The sequence below is a fragment of the Rhinatrema bivittatum genome, chromosome 13 (genome assembly GCF_901001135.1).
Source record: "Rhinatrema bivittatum chromosome 13, aRhiBiv1.1, whole genome shotgun sequence".
NCBI lineage: Eukaryota > Metazoa > Chordata > Amphibia > Gymnophiona > Rhinatrematidae > Rhinatrema > Rhinatrema bivittatum.
The window spans coordinates 58,023,210-58,041,752 of record NC_042627.1 but is presented as its reverse complement, the minus strand read 5'-3'; the positions used below and the strand labels follow the sequence as shown (position 1 = coordinate 58,041,752).

General features: G+C 41.7%; 1 protein-coding gene across 1 annotated transcript in view; it reads left to right on the top strand.

Moving 5' to 3' along the window:
- Window positions 1-16,008, top strand: part of LOC115075242 (SHC-transforming protein 4-like) — an 82,439-nt gene extending 66,431 nt beyond the window's left edge. The window contains exons 9-12 of the mRNA XM_029575534.1: window positions 1,542-1,599; window positions 6,475-6,651; window positions 11,800-12,056; window positions 15,229-16,008. Coding sequence (XP_029431394.1) covers window positions 1,542-1,599; window positions 6,475-6,651; window positions 11,800-12,056; window positions 15,229-15,375 — 639 coding nt within the window. The 3' untranslated portion in view covers window positions 15,376-16,008. The remainder of the gene's footprint in view (window positions 1-1,541; window positions 1,600-6,474; window positions 6,652-11,799; window positions 12,057-15,228) is intronic.
- The last annotated feature ends 2,535 nt before the right edge of the window (window positions 16,009-18,543 follow it).

Here is an 18,543-nt window from a genome sequence, read left to right as displayed (position 1 = left end):
AAGTGCTTTGTTTATATTATTCTTTAAACACATTTCAAGACATTTGCAGGTCTGTTTGTGAAAGCTGCCTTGCCATTAGTGAATGTTCAATAGCTTGTCATTTTATTTTTTCCTACAGAAATTTACAATCTATGCACATTCAGTGAGGTATAGAAAACAGAGCATTAGTATATATTTATAGTCTTGATATGCATGCTTAGGTAGCATCTATTATGCTGCTTCCTCTACAAATTCCAGTATTTTTTCTTAGCATTCAGACAGGTTAATCCACGACCAGTGGGTTTATGCACCTCTCCCAGCAGATGGAGATGGAGCAAAGCTGATGTGAGATTATATATTGTGGTGCACTGACATCAGCCTGTATTCTCAGTTAGAAGGAGAAAAGAAGAAAATTAATTTGCTCTGCTCTCCTGTGGTGATATCTTATGGTCTCTCCCCCTCCGTTGAGTTTTCCTGAGGTGATATCTGCGGATCCCTCCCTCAGTAGAGTTCTTTGGTCCGGTAGCTGGTTTTCCGGTTTGGACTTAGCTGTAGAGCGAGAAACAGCTGAGAAGCTAGCAGGTGCAGGAAGCTGAGCATGGAGGTGAAGGCCTTTGCCCTCTCCCCTCTGCAGCTGGAGACCGACTTTATACTCGACCAGGATGGGCTGAGCTCAGGTAAAGAGCAAATATTAAAAAAAAAAAAAAGAAGGGGAGATAATTTTAGGGATTCTATTCCCCTTCTGTTCTCCGAGCCTCAACACGCCAATCCAATGTCTGTTCCGACCTCCACGGGTGCCTGGGCAATCGTGGCAGTTTGGCGAGTTGAGCAGCCTTTTGGCTAGGCTGCACTCTCAGGCTTTGCTCATGCACTGCATGATAGACCGAGGTGTCGTTCGCACACTTTTCTACATGCAAGTCTGCCGCAAAACACTGTCTGAATACAGTTCGTGCTTGCGCGCCTGGGTGGGTACCCAGATGGGCGCTCAGGTGGCACCTACCTGGCCCGCATATCTGCAAATACATGCTACTCATGTTATTTTTATGAGCGAAACCTCTTTGAAAATGGACTCCTAAGTGTACTTGTATTACAAATACAAGCATTCACTACAACATACGATGCGTACTTTCAGGGGAGAAATACACAGTATTTTATAAACTGTGCAGATTCCACCATGCAGCATGCAAATGGTATACTGTGTACCATGTTGAAAGTTGGGCTCTATGTGAGTAAAAACCTCATTTAAACATGGACGTGCCATTTAGAACCGTAACAATAGTGGGTGTAGCTAAGCAACACTGCAATCCAAATAACACTAGTAAATAAGATGTTATCTTATAGTCTAAATAAAATGTCAGTTAATATAAGTACAATAAGTAATAATGTGTTCCTTGCCAGTCATATTTGTACAAAATAACTGTTGTAGAGTGATTTCAATTAAACTGCTACTTACTTAATTGGTCCACATTTCTCCAGGTCAAATGGTGGTTTACCCACAAAATACATATATTTTCAGAGAAAATGCACTTATCTGATATATATTTAATACATTGCTCTTACAGACTGATAATCCAACATGTACCAATATATATGAAAACTGTTTAGAACGCAAGACTATAGGTATGTGGCATTTCTTTTTTCCACTGAAATAATAAATCCTAAATGTATCACTAAATTAGTTCAACTGTCAGTGTTAGTTAAGGCTGAAGTAGAGGAGTAGCCTAGGGGTTAGTGCAGTGAGGTGAGAATCAGGAAAGGCAGGGCTCAAATCCGGCTTTTCCCATTGACTCTCTTGGTGACCATGGGCAAGCCACTTTAGCCTCTATTGCATCAGGTGCATAGATTGTAAGCCTTTTGAGACTGTTCCTAAATTTGTAAGTTGCCTTGAGCTTGGGTTTAGAAAGCGAGTAATTAAATAAAAAAAATAGCAAAAGCAACTTTTCCACCAGTGAAAGATCTATCAGTCAGTAGAAGCCTGCCAGAAGTTATAGCTGAGGTAAATAATGAAAAGATATTCAAAATCATGTTTTTTCTTGAAATGTAGAGTGATTTAAAGTAAAGAAAAGAATTAGAGGAAAATGTATTTGTGGTCCACCAAGATACGAGCTTTCATAGTTATATCAGCATCTCCAAAAAGATGTTTACACTGGTATTGAATCATTAGCTCTTACCCTCATTACAAAAATACATTCTCATATAGATAGCCATTAAGAGGGCAACTTTCAAACTGTATGCAGAAGCATAAAGCATAAGGCATAAAGCCTGCAGGTACTTGTTTTTACCCACAGATATTACATTAGTTTTCAAAGGGAAAACCATCCCTTTGAGAACGGGCTCAGAAAAAGTATGAGCACAGACCTATACCTGCCGTGTGTGTACAAACTTTTCTAGGAAAAGATATGTGCATACTTTTGAAAATTCAAAAGCGCACATGTAAATGTTAACTCCTCCCCAGCCCTCTTCCAGACCTGTCCTATCTGCACGTGCAGATGGGATTGGTCATTTCCACACGGAACACACTGTTTTTTCAAGGAAATGACTTAGATTATTGACCTTATTAGTGCAAATACAGCACATAATTTTTACCTGCAGGCTTTTGCACCAACCGCCAAAGCATATTGTTGTACGTACAAAATTACATGCAGTACGTGCCTACATTCTGTGCGGAGGGAAATCCACTTCAAAATTATGAATATAAATTTGAAAATGCAATCTATGAGCACAAATGTCCTCCCCTGACATGAACACCTCGTCTTAATGCAACTAAGATACACACGGTGCAGAAAGACACATGCAATTTTAGCTGCATTGAGGTAGGGAATTTACAAATGGCCCATTAATTGTTCTATTGTTCTATGTAAAGCCCCTACCCCTGTTTTGGGTGTTTCACTGTTTTATGTAAACCGGAGTGATTGGTATTTCATACAAGAACCTCGGTATATAAAAATTAAAAATAAATAATTTTCTGCGGGTCAAATGGTGGTTTACCCACAAAAATTATTTTGAAAATTGTTCTCTAAGGCATTTTGCTGTACTTAGTAAATAGAAAGGGCATTCTGACAACTGCTTGATAGAAGTACTAGCAACTGTACCTGTTCTACACCCGGGCGGTGAGCCTTTTTTGGCACATCTGCTCTTGTTTTGAGCTGAATTTCCCTAGAAATTCACTGTAAGTGTCCCTTCCACATACACACACCCTCATCCAGGCTCCCTCACTCTCTGGCACAGACACACATATCCCCTCATAGGGGGCCCTCTCTGAAACCCACAGTCAAGCATCCCGCGCACTCCCCCTCTTACCAACCAAGCTGTCTCTCGCACTCCCACACACCCCCTCTTCTCTCTCACCAGACTCTCCCTCCCTCTCTCTGAAACCCACACTCAAGCATCCCCCCACCCACCCTCTTTTACCTCCCATGCTCTCACACCCTCCCCACCCCCTCTCACCAACCATGCTGTCACCCCCCCTCTCTCACATACATTCTCTCGCACCGGCATTCCCCCCCCCCCCAAGCTCTCTCACAGCCTCCCCACCACCCCTCACCAACCATGCTCTCTGTCACCCCCCTCTTTCACACACACATTGTCTCTCACCGGCATCCCCCCCATGCTCTCTCACACCCTCCTGCTCTCTCACACCCTCCCCTCCCTGACAAACATTATCTCTCACTGGCAAGCTGTGGGTCCCGCGCCGTTTGTAGCAAAGATGAAGGCCTGGCGCGCCGTTCGCGGGGAAGATGAAGGCCTGGCACGCCATTCGCGACACATGGGGGCCTTCCATTTTCGGCGTGATCATAAAATAGCAGCCTAGATCAGAAAATAGCAGCGGAGACCCCAGCTTGCCGCGAACGGAGCGCGTCCTGCGGCACACGCTCCATTCGCGGCGAAGATGAAGGCCCGGGCGTGCCGATCACAGCACATGGGGCCTTCCCTTTTCGCCACGAACGGCACACCAGGCCTTCCTCCTCGTCGCGAACGGAGCGTGTGCCACGGGACGCGCTCTGTTCGCAGCATGCTAGGGTCTCCTCTGCTATATTCTGCCTCTCCCGCGATGGCTGCTGTCCTTCCTACCTGTGCCATGTTTGAGCCGCTTGCACCATCTATCTGCGGGCTGGGAAACATGCAGCCCAATATAATTAGCGCCATCTATCGGCGGGCTGCTGAACATCCGCGATCACTGACGGACACACTCCAAGCCCGATATATTATGGATTGCCTCAATGATCAGTTAAAAAAACACAAAAAAAACTTATCTTGCTAATTTGGCTGAGATATTTAGTGGCATGGCCATGTGGCTGAAGATATCCGGCTTTCTTAAAGTTAGCCGGATAAATAGCTCCTCCTCAGAATGCCCCATCTGGCTCAATTTTCTTTTGTGGCACCGAATATTGACATCTTTGTGGAAGTCAGTGCTGGAGCCACTCCGCACAGTGGTGGAAATTAAGAAGTTTTAAAAAGTATTACAAAATATGGCTCTTTAAGAAAGCATTTGAGGTATAATATGATCAGAGTATTATAGGAAATAGCATAGGCTATGTGGGGTGGAAAGAGTGCAGCAAAAATGGAGGTTGGTTCTGTATAGATAATGGTATAGTAGTGTGTTTAACTTGTTTTTAAAGTATATTTGCAGTTTTAATGTTTATTGATTGGATTAGGTACGTTTTGATGTAAGCCACAATCTGTGGAGTATGCGGCTAAGACATTTTAAAAATAATAAATACAGAGACCAGGATCGTCAACCATTGCACCCAACATTTTTAAATTAATCTCTGAAGTAGGCATTTGTACTGAAACAAGATCCTGTCAGAACTTGTTTTATTTTTTAATCTGTGCTTTTACTTTTTTCACGTATATATCTATGGTTGTTTGTGCCCTTGAAGTTGTTCATAAATGGGTTTTTTTTATAAAAACCATGTTTTACAGTTATTAAACTTCTTTTGATAGATGATTTTAACCCCGTTTAGGTTATATCTACCTTTATTTGCGGTTCTTTTACTTTTCGTTCTTATACTTTTTTCTCTATGGTTGGTGCCTCTCCATGTTTACACCTGGTTATTATTTTAATTCTATTTTCTAAAAGCCATCGTCTTCTGGTCACCTTACTTTTTAAAATTTTGTTTGACGTCTTCACCTTTGGCACAACACATCTGATTTTTGGGTAGGATTTAGGTGGATTAGAGAGAGAATTTATAACTCAAGCCTCGGGATTGTATACATAGAATTATTAATTATATATTTGTTCCATAATTCCATAAGCAAAAGCTTCAGTAGAAAGTATTGTGGGAAACCTTGCCTGAAAGGGCTAAGTTTAAGAACTGAGCAAAAGCTGCACAATTTTTCTCTGTGAAATTTTCCCTTTCCAGAAGTTACAGAAAATTAAATCCTTTGGTAAATGATATGTTGTCTCATAACTGTGCACACAAATAGATTTGCAGGATCTTTCAACTTTTTGCCCTGTCTTTGCCGGAAACTTAAATGTGGCCTTCTGAACTTCCTAAAGTAGGAGCTCTGAAGTGCCATGGATGTGTTCTGTCTGTGTGGGAGATGAAAGGTGTATAAAGGCTTTATATGCATTTGGAAAGTATGTGGTGTAGGTGTTAAGTCTGAGAAAATGAGGATATAAAGATGTCAATGCAAAGAAGAAGATTATTACTTTAGGATAAGAGAGATGGTATGAATGCAGTCAGTATGTAGACCAAAGTGTTTATACATGGCAAGTGCTATTAATCCTAAAGGGAAATGTAGAACTGGCCCTTTAAAATGGCTTTTTGCATGAAAACATTTATTTTATTTATTTATTGAAAAAAATGTTCTTACATGTTGTAAAGTTCAAGGCGGGATACATAAAATAACATTCATAATTCAGCACAAAACAGGAGAAGGTTGTTAAAAGTTTTTAGTGGAGTTATTTGATAAACATAAGAAAAACAGGTTTCTGCTAGCTAGTTTTCCTAATTTTCCCCAAGCATAACATTTTTTTTAAAAGGTGACATTCTCTCCCATAGGAAGTAATGGAAATCGTGCAGTTGTGGTAGTATTCCTGATAGGAGTAAATAATTTAAATCAGAGGGCTTCTGAATTCAGTGGCAATGTATGTCTGAGAGCAGAGTGGTAGGTTTTAATGTTGCATCTGTGGTGGGTGAGTCCTCTTCCTATATACTTGAAATACATTTTTTGGGCTGTATAACTATCATTCTTTATGACTTTAGCTATTAGGATTTTTGGCTCTCCTCATCCTTCAATTTGGGTGATTCTAACCCATACAGAGCTGTCCAGTGAGTGTATTTTTAGGATAATCAGATTATTAAACATTGGAGCTGAAACATGAAAATATGTTAATCAATTCATCTGCTTGTCTTCCATGTATGTTAAAAGAATTGCTACTATACATATTGTAAGCTGTGCAAATAACATGAAAAATGTAGCTTATATTTATTTTCAAATACAAATATAAAAACTTACACATTTTAAAATGTGTATCATCTGCAATTGCAGGTAACTCTGGTGAACAGTCACCGAAGACAAAGGAAGATATAACATTACTGACTTCTAAATGCAGATCTGATCTTTTTGATGACCCCTGTTACATGAACACTCAAACTCTGCCAGACAAAGTGTGTCCTAAGAGTGCTGTAGTCGCACAGATATATGGAAGCCCACAGCATCATACAAGTACGTCTGTACTAAGATCAGATAATAATTAGAAAGTTTAACCTAACTCAAGATGATGAACTCCGGTCCTCGTGCCACCATTAGGCCTTCTAAGCAAAGTATATAAACTACCAGCATACCAGAATCGTCGTAAGTAAATATGCCAGATGGACCTGCAAAAAATAAAGTTCTCCTTTCCTGTTTTAAATGTTATTATTTATTTATTTAAAAACGTTTCTATACCGTCGTTAAGTTAAATAACCATCACAACGGTTTACAGAAGGGCACGATAAAGAGAAATATGGGTGGTATAGATTACAAATTAATCATGTGCCATCATAGTACAGTAACAATTTAAAATAATAAACTAATTTAGTAAATTAATCCTGATTGTTAGGAATAAATTAGGCAGTTTGATTTTAACATTAATATGCTTTTGTAGGTTACTAATAACAATTTATAGCTTGGTGCATCCTTATCTATCAACTATTTTTCTCCTTCTCTTTATCTTTATAAAATGCTTGTTTAAAAAGCCAGGTTTTCAGATTAGTTTTGAATAATTTCAAATTTCTCTGTAGTCTTATTTCGAGTGGCATGGTGGTCCATAGTACAGGACCAGCCATGACAGTGCTCTTTCCCTTACTTGCGTGAGATGTGCTGATTTGACAGAGGGAACAGTTAGTAGAGCTTTATTTGCAGATCTCAGGTTTCTTTGTGGTACATGCACGCGCAGAGCTGTGTTAAGCCAGTCGGCTTTTTCATCGTGGATTAGTTTATGGATTTATACAAAGTGCCTTATATTGTATTCTTTGTTCGATTGGAAGCCAATGGAGTTCAGCAAGTGTTCCTGTAATGTGGTCACTCTTTTTTTTGCCTGCCAAAATTCTGGCAGCAGAATTTTGCAATATTTGCAGAGGCTGAATTATAGATTGGGGTAGTCCTAAAAGCAGGGAGTTACAATAATCTGTGCTTGCGAATATCATTGCTTGTATAACCGCACGAAAATTGTTAATCATTAGTAGAGGTTTTAGTCTTCTTATATAGTGGAACGACTGGTACAGGTGTTTGCAGCTTCTCTATTTATGCAGTGAACGGTTGGAAGTACACATGCAGTAGATATACAGTTAATGTGCCTCAATTATATTGTTATAAATGGATAAGGATATATCCATATTTTTTTTTTATTTAAAATATTTCTAGCCTTTCTAGCCACAATACTAGATGGGTGTGAGGAGTGCCTCTATGTTCCCCCTTAAACCAGTGCAGGAGCAGGCTACGTGCCTAGTTCCCTTTAATTCCCTTTCTGAGACAGAGCGCTGTGAGCGGGGCCCAGCAGGGGAGGAATAAGAGCTGGGATTCAAGTGGGGATGGTCAGACCAGGCCCAGGTCTCCAGGAAGAAGGCAGCTCCTGTAGAATATCACTGTCCATACACTATATACTGAGGGAAGCGGTACTAACTATGAGTAATTAGAGTACACTGTTCTGAAAGTAAAGGCAGTCTATTAATGTGTATATGTTAAAGTGGCGAATAAAGACAAAGTGTTTTAAGAAAAGCTGGAGTCAGTCCAGGTTTGTGTCAGGGAATCACTGCTCATTTCCACAGAGGGTGTCATGCATGGGATTTTTTTTCTCTAAACCTAGTACATAGGAAAACCCAGCCTCCAAAGAAAAGTTTGGTGTATGTGTGACCTGCCAGAAGCAGTTTGGAGGCCAAACGTTTGCAGAAGTAGAAAGTGTCTGTTTGGAGTACAGAGTGTTGTGAAGAGGACCTGTGATTCTAAAATGAAGTACAGAACACAGGGAGGCCTGTGGCTCTAAAACAAAGTACCGAGCACAGGGATGCACAGAGCACGGTGGCTTGTGAAAGGGTGTGGCTCAGAAGCTGCTCCGAAGAAAAAAAAGTTTCAGGTAGAGAGGAAACTGTGAGTGAGCCTGGTTGCAGGGAAAGAAAATGGTAGGTTTAAACCGGTTAAAGAGAAAAGCTCTGCTGGAGGTAGTTGGGGAATGAAAAGTGATTTAAGTTACTGCTGGTTATGCAGGCTTTATTGTTTATTAACTTTTTTTGCCTTCAGAAAGAAAAGTGAGTAAAACAGTGGTGTAGCAAGGCTGTTCTGAGCAAAGTATTGCCCTGGAAAAGTTGCCAGAGTTGGCTGAAGGTGGTGAATGGGAACAAGGTAGGGCCCTTTTCCAGCAAGCAAGCTACTCTTCAGTTTAAGGAGTAATGGAGCAAGGGAACCCACCCCAAGAGTCCAGGCCAGGCAAGAAAGTGCATACCTAGACTAGCTGGATAAGGTGTGCCACCAATTCCTGGAGGAACTGAATGAGTTGCTGCCAGAGATGTGCCGTGGAATGATTGAGTTGTGGCAGCAGGCTGACACTACAGGAGGTGCTGAAGAAGACCCTGTAGGGTGCCCAAACACTACTGGGAGTCTAGAAACAGCTCCCGTGAGAAGCCCAGAGAAGGGGGTGGTGAAGAGGTGTCACAGAGAGCCCTAGAGAGGGTGATACAGACTGCCCAGGAGGAGGCAGTATTGAGTGGCTAGTGGGCTACAGCACCGATCAATCAGAAGGTGTCACAACAGAAGGTCCTGATGAAAACCCTGTAGAGTGCCCAAACACTACCAGGAGTCCAGAAACAGCTCCCATGAGAAACCCAAAGAGAAAGAGGGCATGAAAAGGCCAGTGAGAGAGGAGATGAAGTGCCAAGTGAGAGGTGCGGAGAATTCAGAGGAAGGAACCATGGAAAATCAAGAAGGTGGCACTGAGGAGGCCCCAGCAAGTGAGGCTACAGAGGAGCCAGTGACCGGCATGGGTGAGTGGCCAGAGAGTGCTGAGGGGATACCAGAGGAATCACCAATGGAAGCACCACAGCCAGTCCAAGAAGTTCTGCTAGGGTGGAATTTTAACCTGAATGTAGCAAGAGGCTTGATTGAAGGTCTGAGGGTGCAGGCAGTACATTGAGTGGCTCATTTGGTTCAGGTTTAAAAATAAGTGGATCCTTTAGCAGTCAGGTGCCCTATTAAAAATGCATCCCTCTGTGGAATGAACAGCATGCATTTTAAAAAAAAAGAGGACAAATCCAACTGGTACCAAGGAATTTAGCCATAGAAGTTTTTCCAAATTATGTTTTCTTTGTTTTATTTTCCTGTCCAATATGTCAGTTTCCCAATCCTCTCCTGGAGGCACCCCAAAACAGTCAGATATTCAGGTTATACATAATGAATATGCATGTGATAGATTTGCATACATTGGAGACCCAGTGTATGCAAATCTATCTCATGCATATACATTGTGACAGTCCTGAAAACCTGACTGGATATGGATGCCTCCAGGGGAGGATTGGGAAACTGCAATATGTTGATGAAAATCAAGTCAGATTTCTGTTCCTTACATGTAGATGAATATATGGACTGGAAAAATATTTTAAATGGTTTATACAAGCTAAAGGAATTCTATTGGTTGTGTCATTGGCACATGAGATCAATATCATATAGATTACTTTCTACTACATCTTATTCAATATTTCATTTAGCAGATGGCAGATATTAAAAGATGATGCATCTGCTATTAATAGCTCACCACTAGATCTGATATTGTAACCCAGTTCTTCCTGATTACCGTGAGGAAACCTCTCTGTTGCTGTGGGGTTCCTCTGCAAAATCGAGTAGTGTATGTATTTAAAAGAAAAAAAAGTGCTACATTCTGCAGCTTTGAATGTCACTGCTTTTATAGAATCAAACTTAAAACTGCTTTGTTCTACTTTTTCCCACTACTAAAAATAACAATTTTTCCTTAACCAATTACTTGTATTTCTTTTTCTCCCCCCAAGCTTAATGTGGACTTTGAGATATTGTGTAAAATTGTGGTAATGATGTACATTTGAAATTATTTTATTACCTTGTTTTTTTTTCCTGGATTGTGAATAAATCTAAATAACATTTAAATTAAAAAAAAACAACAACCCATAAGTTGTTCTAAAATACACACTGCATTAGTTGAACTTACATCACAAACTAAGGTCCTCATTCACTAAGGCTTTTCTCCTATTCTGGGTCTATGGGAAAAGACCTTGATAAAAAGTCCCTAAATGATTTCAAACCAGCATCTCTTCTTCATGAACACTGCAGGAATGGGCAGGGGCTTGTGCAGGATTACTTAACACCTTGCAGACTTGCTTTGAATTCTATTGACATTAATGAAACATTAAGAAATGTATTTTTGTAAATATTATGTTATTGTAAATACATTGCAATGGAAATTGCAAAATCTTAACTATTATGGCTGTTGCTAGCTGGCTGGCTGCAATATGCTCTGATTGCTCAGTTCCATCATGGTGAGCTTGGACAAACAATCTGAATAATAAGAAAAGCCAGAGAGACTGACTGAGAGGTAGAGATGTGTGTGAGGATGTATCAGGCCGAAAGAGAGGGAGGGATGGTGCAGGAATGAAGGGGGATCTCTGGCAGGTGGAGTAAGAGAGAGGTTGCCTCCAAATCCTTCCCCTCTTCTATCTCAGTTTCCATTTTCCCTCCCTCTCCTTCCCCATCCTTAAGATTCCATTGCCATGATGATCTTCCTTCCCCTCGCCCCCCCAAAAAAAACTAAAAAAAAAAACAAAATAAATTATCCAGATACACAATAGAGGCTGGGAAGAATCATTATAAAGTCAAGTAAATGTGGCACAGAATTGCTACAGAATTTCAGAAACTCCGCCACAGAATTTTCTAACGCTTGCCACAGGAAACTGGGGGTTTTGATTTACACTTCTTCATCATTAACTAGCTCTTCTATAAAAGGAACCCTTCCTTCTGAGCTCACAGCATGATTCCAGAAAATTCTCTCTCCCTCAATCCTGAACCCTTCACAGGTTATGTTTTTTATACCTCATCTATTAGGTGGTCTGAAACACCTGCTATTTTGTGGGACTTTGAAACTTCCTGGTGAACTCATTCAACCAACCAAATAATCATTTGTTTTCCCTGGGACAGTTTCTCATATTAGAAATAATTAGCTCCTTCCCTGAGCTGGCTATTTCTTTTACTTGAAAGGGGTCAAAACAATAGGATAATGTGGCTACCCTTATCACTTGTATGTATATTTGCTTCTTGTTTTAAAAACAGTTTCAAGTACAACTTGTTTTGTGTTGTCTTTCATATGCACCATTTCAGAATTACCAGAGGCAGTTCAGCAGGTCACTACAAGCAACAACAGCGCCTCGATGTGTGGTCCTCCCCAAATAACTCAACAGCTGAGGCAAGAGGACTGGTACCATGGCAGACTAAGCAGAAAAGCAGCAGAGCGCCTCTTAGTTAACGATGGGGATTTTCTAGTGCGAGAGAGTGCCACCTCACTCTGCCAGTATGTACTTAGTGGATTACAAGGAGGACAAGCAAAACATCTTTTATTGGTTGATCCCGAGGGCAAGGTAAATGCCCTACTTTATTAAGTGCAGATACGAAACATATGTTAGAGAAACAACTAGAAAAATAGTTTAATATAACCGGAGGGTGCTCCTAGTCGTTTTCCCCACAGTATAATGTATATTCAATGCGCTCCTTGTGACTGACGCTCTGGAGAGATGCTGGGCTGACTGCATTCACAGATCACATTGCACAAGGATTTTTTTTTTAAAACACTTCTATACAGCTTTCCTTACATGACTTCAACAATAAAAACACAAGTACCAACCATCCCAAATAAACAGAAACACTATAGTTCAACATTTTCAGTAGTGTACATGATCCTGATCTGCTGGGACAATTGCTAGGTACATTCAGATTTCCTTTGACCTCTGCTAATAGCAACACCAGGGAGCTAATCTCTGCCAATTGTGGCAGAGATTTTAATGATGTATATACTGGCTAATGTATTCTAGACCAACAACTGATCTAGCACGTTTCAAAGTCATCTCGTTTGTTTCTAAGGAAGTAATTTGTCTTATAAAAACGTTAGGCCTAAGGTGCATAAAATATTTGGCAAGATATGAAATTCTGCATTAATTGCCTGATTCACTAAGACTTTTCTCCCATCTGTGTCTATGGGAAATAAGCTTAGTGAATCAGGTCCTAAATGTATGACATGTCATTTTATTAGCTTGTCAGTGAAGTTATTATTGTTTAATAAGCTATTGTGAGCATTAATACAGCACACAGTGAAACTATAGTTTCAATAAAAAATACTATAATAGCAGTCTGTATATAAAAAATGTATTGTATTATGCAACACTTCAATGTGTATTTTTAGGAATTATTTGTACCTGGTTTACTCAAAAGGCAGCAGAATTTAAATGTATCCCTGGGACATTTCCTAACAGGAAAAGTATAATTAATACAATTATCTTTTATTAACTTGGGGCATGGTACATGCCAAGATAATGGTTGACTCCTTTTCTGTTCCCCTTATTTCTCTAAGGTGCTCCAGCATCCAGCTGATTGAGAGGTCCTGGGACTTCTAGAGTACTCCAAAAATAATAAAGCCATATCATATTGTTAAACCTAATAAATCACATATATCACAAATAATACATTTCCAGCCACCAAAAGTATAATAAACTATAAAGAGCAACAAAAATTCATACATTAATGAGGGCCCACAAACATAACTACACATACATATATACATCCATGGAACAACAAAAAATACCATTACCCTGAAGAAAAAAAAAAAGACAAAACACAAAACATAAAAACATTATAAGAAAAAACAAGGACATCTCTTATATACCACTTGTGCAGTACTCTTCCAAAGATCTACTGCATCCCATAGGATTAAAAGAAAAAACCACCAAAATCTTTTTGGAGCATTTATTGAGTCCAATAGATCTTCATTAATAATATCAAATACTGGATAGTACCGGGTCACTACTAACCAGCCAGAACAGACCTGAAGTGTTTTTGCCTGGTGTCATACCAACTCTCCTCTAGGAAACAAGACTGAGGCAACATGCGCAGCAGAGATCAGTTTTAGATCAATTCACTGAAATGAAAATGGAAAGGCTGGCTTGGTTACCCTTCAATAGGCATCTCACTTCTGGTCTGGAACTTGGATTGTAAACATTTTTATTCATAAACTTGAGTCCCCTATGAATAGAAATTCAAATGTACTTTATAGTAAGTTACTTAGCTCTGTGTGATATATATATCTCCCTCTCTATATAAACTACAAGAAATGGGGCAATGTAATATTATAGGAAGTACTCAATGTAACACTAGTGGAAAAAGCTCCAAAATGGAAAGAGCACAGATGTTGAATATTCACATCTAAAACCAAAGTTTATTATCAGTTTTGAACAATAAAATAGGTGAGCACCTTTAAACCTAAAACTTATCTGACAAAGTACTTTATTTGGATATAAAACAGCATGTACATTTTAACATAATGTCTTTGAAAGTAAATTGCAAGGACAGGATTACATGTATTGAACAGAGAACGCCGCACGTTCTCTGTTCAATACACTGTCTATTGTTTAATGTAAGCCTTACCGGCGACAGTTTTGTTATATGGAAACCGACTTGATTTGATATGTATATCGAGAATGTCGGTATATAAAAACCCTAAATAAATAAATAAATATATTGCATTAGTACTCACTAAATATGCCTATACACTTCTTAATAACTCCTCCCCTATGCAGTTGTAACCCACATTATAATGTGCAAAAACCACACTCATTCATCCGTTCATAACCACGCCCATACGTACAAATGTAACAGTCACATAACAACTTACTGAACACTATAGGAGTTCATACATATTATAAATCAAAGTTTATACACACATTTGAAAAATGCAGACTGCTCATTTGAAGTAACTATACTTATAAAATCATTCAGTTGAACCCCTGATCATAATAAACGCATCCCTTCACATTAATCTGTTCCAAACATTTAATACAGGCTTATAAATTGTTGTATAGTGTTTCCTGGTTGGAACGGATTAATATGTAACTTATAAAAGCCTGTCCAAGGACAGGGAAATACTGTATAGGAAGTGTGTAACTGTGAGTGGTAGTAGAGAGTGTGCGTTGAGTTTGGATGTACTGTGTAGTAGCAGAAAGCGGATTCAACAATTTACAGAGAGCAAGCGAGCAGGCCAGAGCTCAATTTCCATAAGTGGTTGTAGAGAGTGGCTTGGACAATAGAGGGGCAGAGCTGGAGAGTACAGGGAAAGGGGTGGAGCTCAATTTGCATACCAGTGATGTAGGCACAGGACAACTTTCCTCTTTATTATAGTTAGGTGTGTGTAGGTTAGAACTGCATGCTTCTTTGCTCATCTCATGATCCTCTTCCTGAATCTCTTATACATCTACTGCATAGGGTTACTACCTGACCAGGGTCAGTCCTGACATACTGATCCACTTCAGCTTTTGCCCCATTGCCTCCGCATACTTGTAATTCTTCCTTTCCTAAAGAGATTGTCTTGTCAGTTAGTCATTTGATTTTAACAATCTTCAGAACCATTTTGGGGGGGGGGGGGGGTTTGATCATGTGAAAAATCATGTGACATCTATTTTCTTTGGAGTAGCCAGTTTGCCATTCATCAATGTTGTTTGCTTAAATTAACTCAAATAGACCTTGTCTTTTTTTTTTCTCTGAAAGGTAAGGACAAGGGATCATGTATTTGACAGTGTGCACCATCTGATTTGTTACCATGTGGAAAACAAATTGCCTATCATTTCTTTTGGAAGTGAACTGTGCCTCAAGCAGCCAGTGAGAAAAAACTGCAACACAGCACACAGGAAATGAAGTGGAAGCCACCAGCCCATGTCATCCTGTAATGTCCAAGGCAGCCATGAAACTGCTTCATTAGGAAGTAGAGTCTGCAAACTATGCTTGACTGCTTTACACTACTGTATCTTGCTGATGCTCTTTATGGAAAGAGGAAGTAAATGAAGGGTAAACAGATGAATCCCTGGGGACAAGAAATAAAACCTATGCACAGATCACTTATGAGGTTGACAGCAAGGGTTTAAAGCACAATTGGATCATTAAATGCAAAAGCTGACTTGAATGAACTACCAAGACAATACCATGTGCCTTCCTACATGGAACAGTGTACTGGACAATTCTAGTTTTATTGAATTAGCTTTCTAGGCATTTACCTAGATCAGGACCAGCTCTAGGGAAATAGGCCAATGCAATGTCATGCACTGGCTGCAGTGCACGGTTCAACGTGCGTTTTGGGCGTGCATCCATAACCCCAAATGCAAAACGGGGGTTAGCATGACCAAAATGCCGTAGCTAATAGTGCTCATTACATGCAAATTCATGTTGATGAGCGCTCTTAGCCATTTCCCCTGATGTGCCCATTTTTACTCTCGAGAATTAACGCCTGCCCTGAGCAGGCATTAACTTTGGAGGAGCCCAAAAAGTGATGACATTAAGTCGGAGGAACATAAAAAGGAGAAAGATTTAAAAATTTTTTTTAAATGGTCTGACCACCTTCAAGGTCTGGCCTGATGGGCCAAGCAGTCCGAGGACCTTACCAGACTGCAAATCTTCTCCACCCCGGCTAGGAACCCCTACCGAAGAGACCTTCCTCCAGCAGGGCTGTTCTCGATTGGTCCTTTTCACTGACATTTGTCAGTGAAAAGGACCAATCCCCTTTTAGGACCACCTTCTGAAAGGCGATTGGTCCTTTCACTGACATGTGACAGTGAACGGACCAATCGGCAATAAGTGAAGGAGTGAATAAATTAATATTAAACATCAGAAGGCTATCCTAAAAGGGGATTGGTCCTTTTCACTGACAAATGTCAGTAAAAAAGACCAGTCGGGAACAGCCCTGCCGGAGGAGGGTCTCCAGCAGGGTTTCCTGGCCGGGAGGGAGAGTTGCAGTCTAGCAAAGACAGTTTTATGGTAAGGACCTCGGATTCCCGAATTCAGATACTGAAGCTCCGGCTCTGACCCAGACTGCTGTCAAGTCAACCGCTGGGCGCCCAGCCACGTCTCCTATGCACCCGATGCCAAGGACGTGCTAAGGACATACAATTTTCCCTAGCGCATCCTTTTTAGCACAGCAGGTCGTTTAAATATGACATTGGGTGCCCAGGAGAGGTGGTTGGGAGCGTGTTAGGAAAGTGGACGCTCAGCATTGAGCGTCCACTTTCTACGCGCTGATATTGCATCGGCCTGAGTGATGGCACTCCCACTGCTCATATATCCTCCCTTTTTCCCCCACTTCCCTCCATCCACTCTCTCTCCCCCTTCCTCCATGCATTCTCCCACTTTCTCCCTCCCTCTATCCATTCTCTCTCCTCCCTCCTGGCATTCCCTCCTTCTTCAAACATACTATCCTCCCTCCATCCAATCTGTCCTCTCTCTCTCACTCCCTCCAGGCATTCTCTCCATTCCCCATCTCTCCTCCCTTCCAGGCATTCTCTCCCCCTTCCCTCCAGACATTCTCTCAATGTGCATAATATATACATTTTGGAGTTGCCTTGGTAAAAACAAACTCCTCGCTACCAGACACTTTGGAAATAACAAAACCACTCACTCCAAACCTCGGGGTTGATGTAATAAGGTTTGTTCAGCAGAGCGCAGAGTTTAACTCGCAGTTTTGCGCAGCGAGCACCTTCTCAAAATCCCCTGATAATGATGGCATTAGCTATTATCACCCAGTGCAGAGAGATGTGCTGGCTTACCTCATGTTTTCTTAGCATTGTAAACTTAACTCCTAGTCTGAGGTGAAATAAAGTTTCCAGGCTAATGTTAGTCTATGGACAGAAGCTGGAGTTCTGGTGCCAGGACCTGTAGTCAGGATTTTGTGTGTAGAAACATGTTTTTGTGTACTCAAATCATGTTTTCTGTGCATAAAATATGATTCCCTGTACGTACCAGGATCAGTCCAGGACACCTGGGTTGTGACTCCGCACCAGTAGATGGAGACAGACTAAAACTTGTGGGCGGAGCCATATATGCCCCTGTGCCAGTCACAGCCCCTCAGTCTTACTCTGTCTCCAGTAGGTGGTGCAGGTCCGGTCACAGCCCTGTCGGGCCTGATTCTGGTTGTTAGTCAGGTTCGCTTTTTGGGTTTTATTTTCTATTAGGCCTATTTGGTTTTTTTCTGTAAATTGGGTTTTTTGTTTAATTTGGTTAATTTTAGTCCCGGTTGCCCTGCCTCCCTGGGAGTTGAGAGGTCCTGAGGGGACTACCCTCCCCAGGTGGAGGCCGCTGCTAGGGTCGAGGACCCGGCTGGTCTAGTAGCAGCGTCAGGGGTGACACCGGGAGCCCGGTTCACTCACCCCTGCAGGACAGAGGGCTTTTTCAGTACCAGGGACAAGCGTTTTCTGTAAAAAAAAAAAAAAAAAAGTGTTTGACTTTTGTTTCTGTCGGCTCTCCGTTGCCTGGCGTTGCGCTCCGTCCCGTCCCGCTCGGGGGGGGGGCGTCGTCGGCAGGGGGGAGGTCGCCGATTTCGCCGCGGTGATTTTTTTCTTTTCTTCAGCCCCCTCAGTGTTTTTCGGCGCGTCCTTTGTTTTCCCGCGATTTTCTCGATGCCGCGCGGCTCGCAGTGCAGGGCCTGCGGCTCGGCGCGCGCGCGTCTCTCCCGGGACGGCCTTTGCTCGGCCTGTGTCCCGGGAGACGAGGGATCATCGGGGGCACCTCGGGGACCCGTTCCCGGGTGGCACGATCGCCGTCGCAGGGGGGTGGGGCCCCTGACAGGCCTCCTGGTTCTTTCCCCCGGTTTCCGCGGGAGTGGCGGCCATTTTGTCCACCGGCCGGGTAGTCTCACGCGAAACGGTGGAGGCCTCGGTTTTGCCCCCTGAGCTCTCCCCGACGGCAGTGGGGTGCGGCGGGGGAGGCCCCCTCGGAGGGGCCCCGGTCCAGGGACTTCGGAAATCGATTCTTCGGATTCGGGCGAGCTCTCAGAGGATTTGCGCTTTGCGCTTGCTGCGCAAGGTGCTCCGATATAGG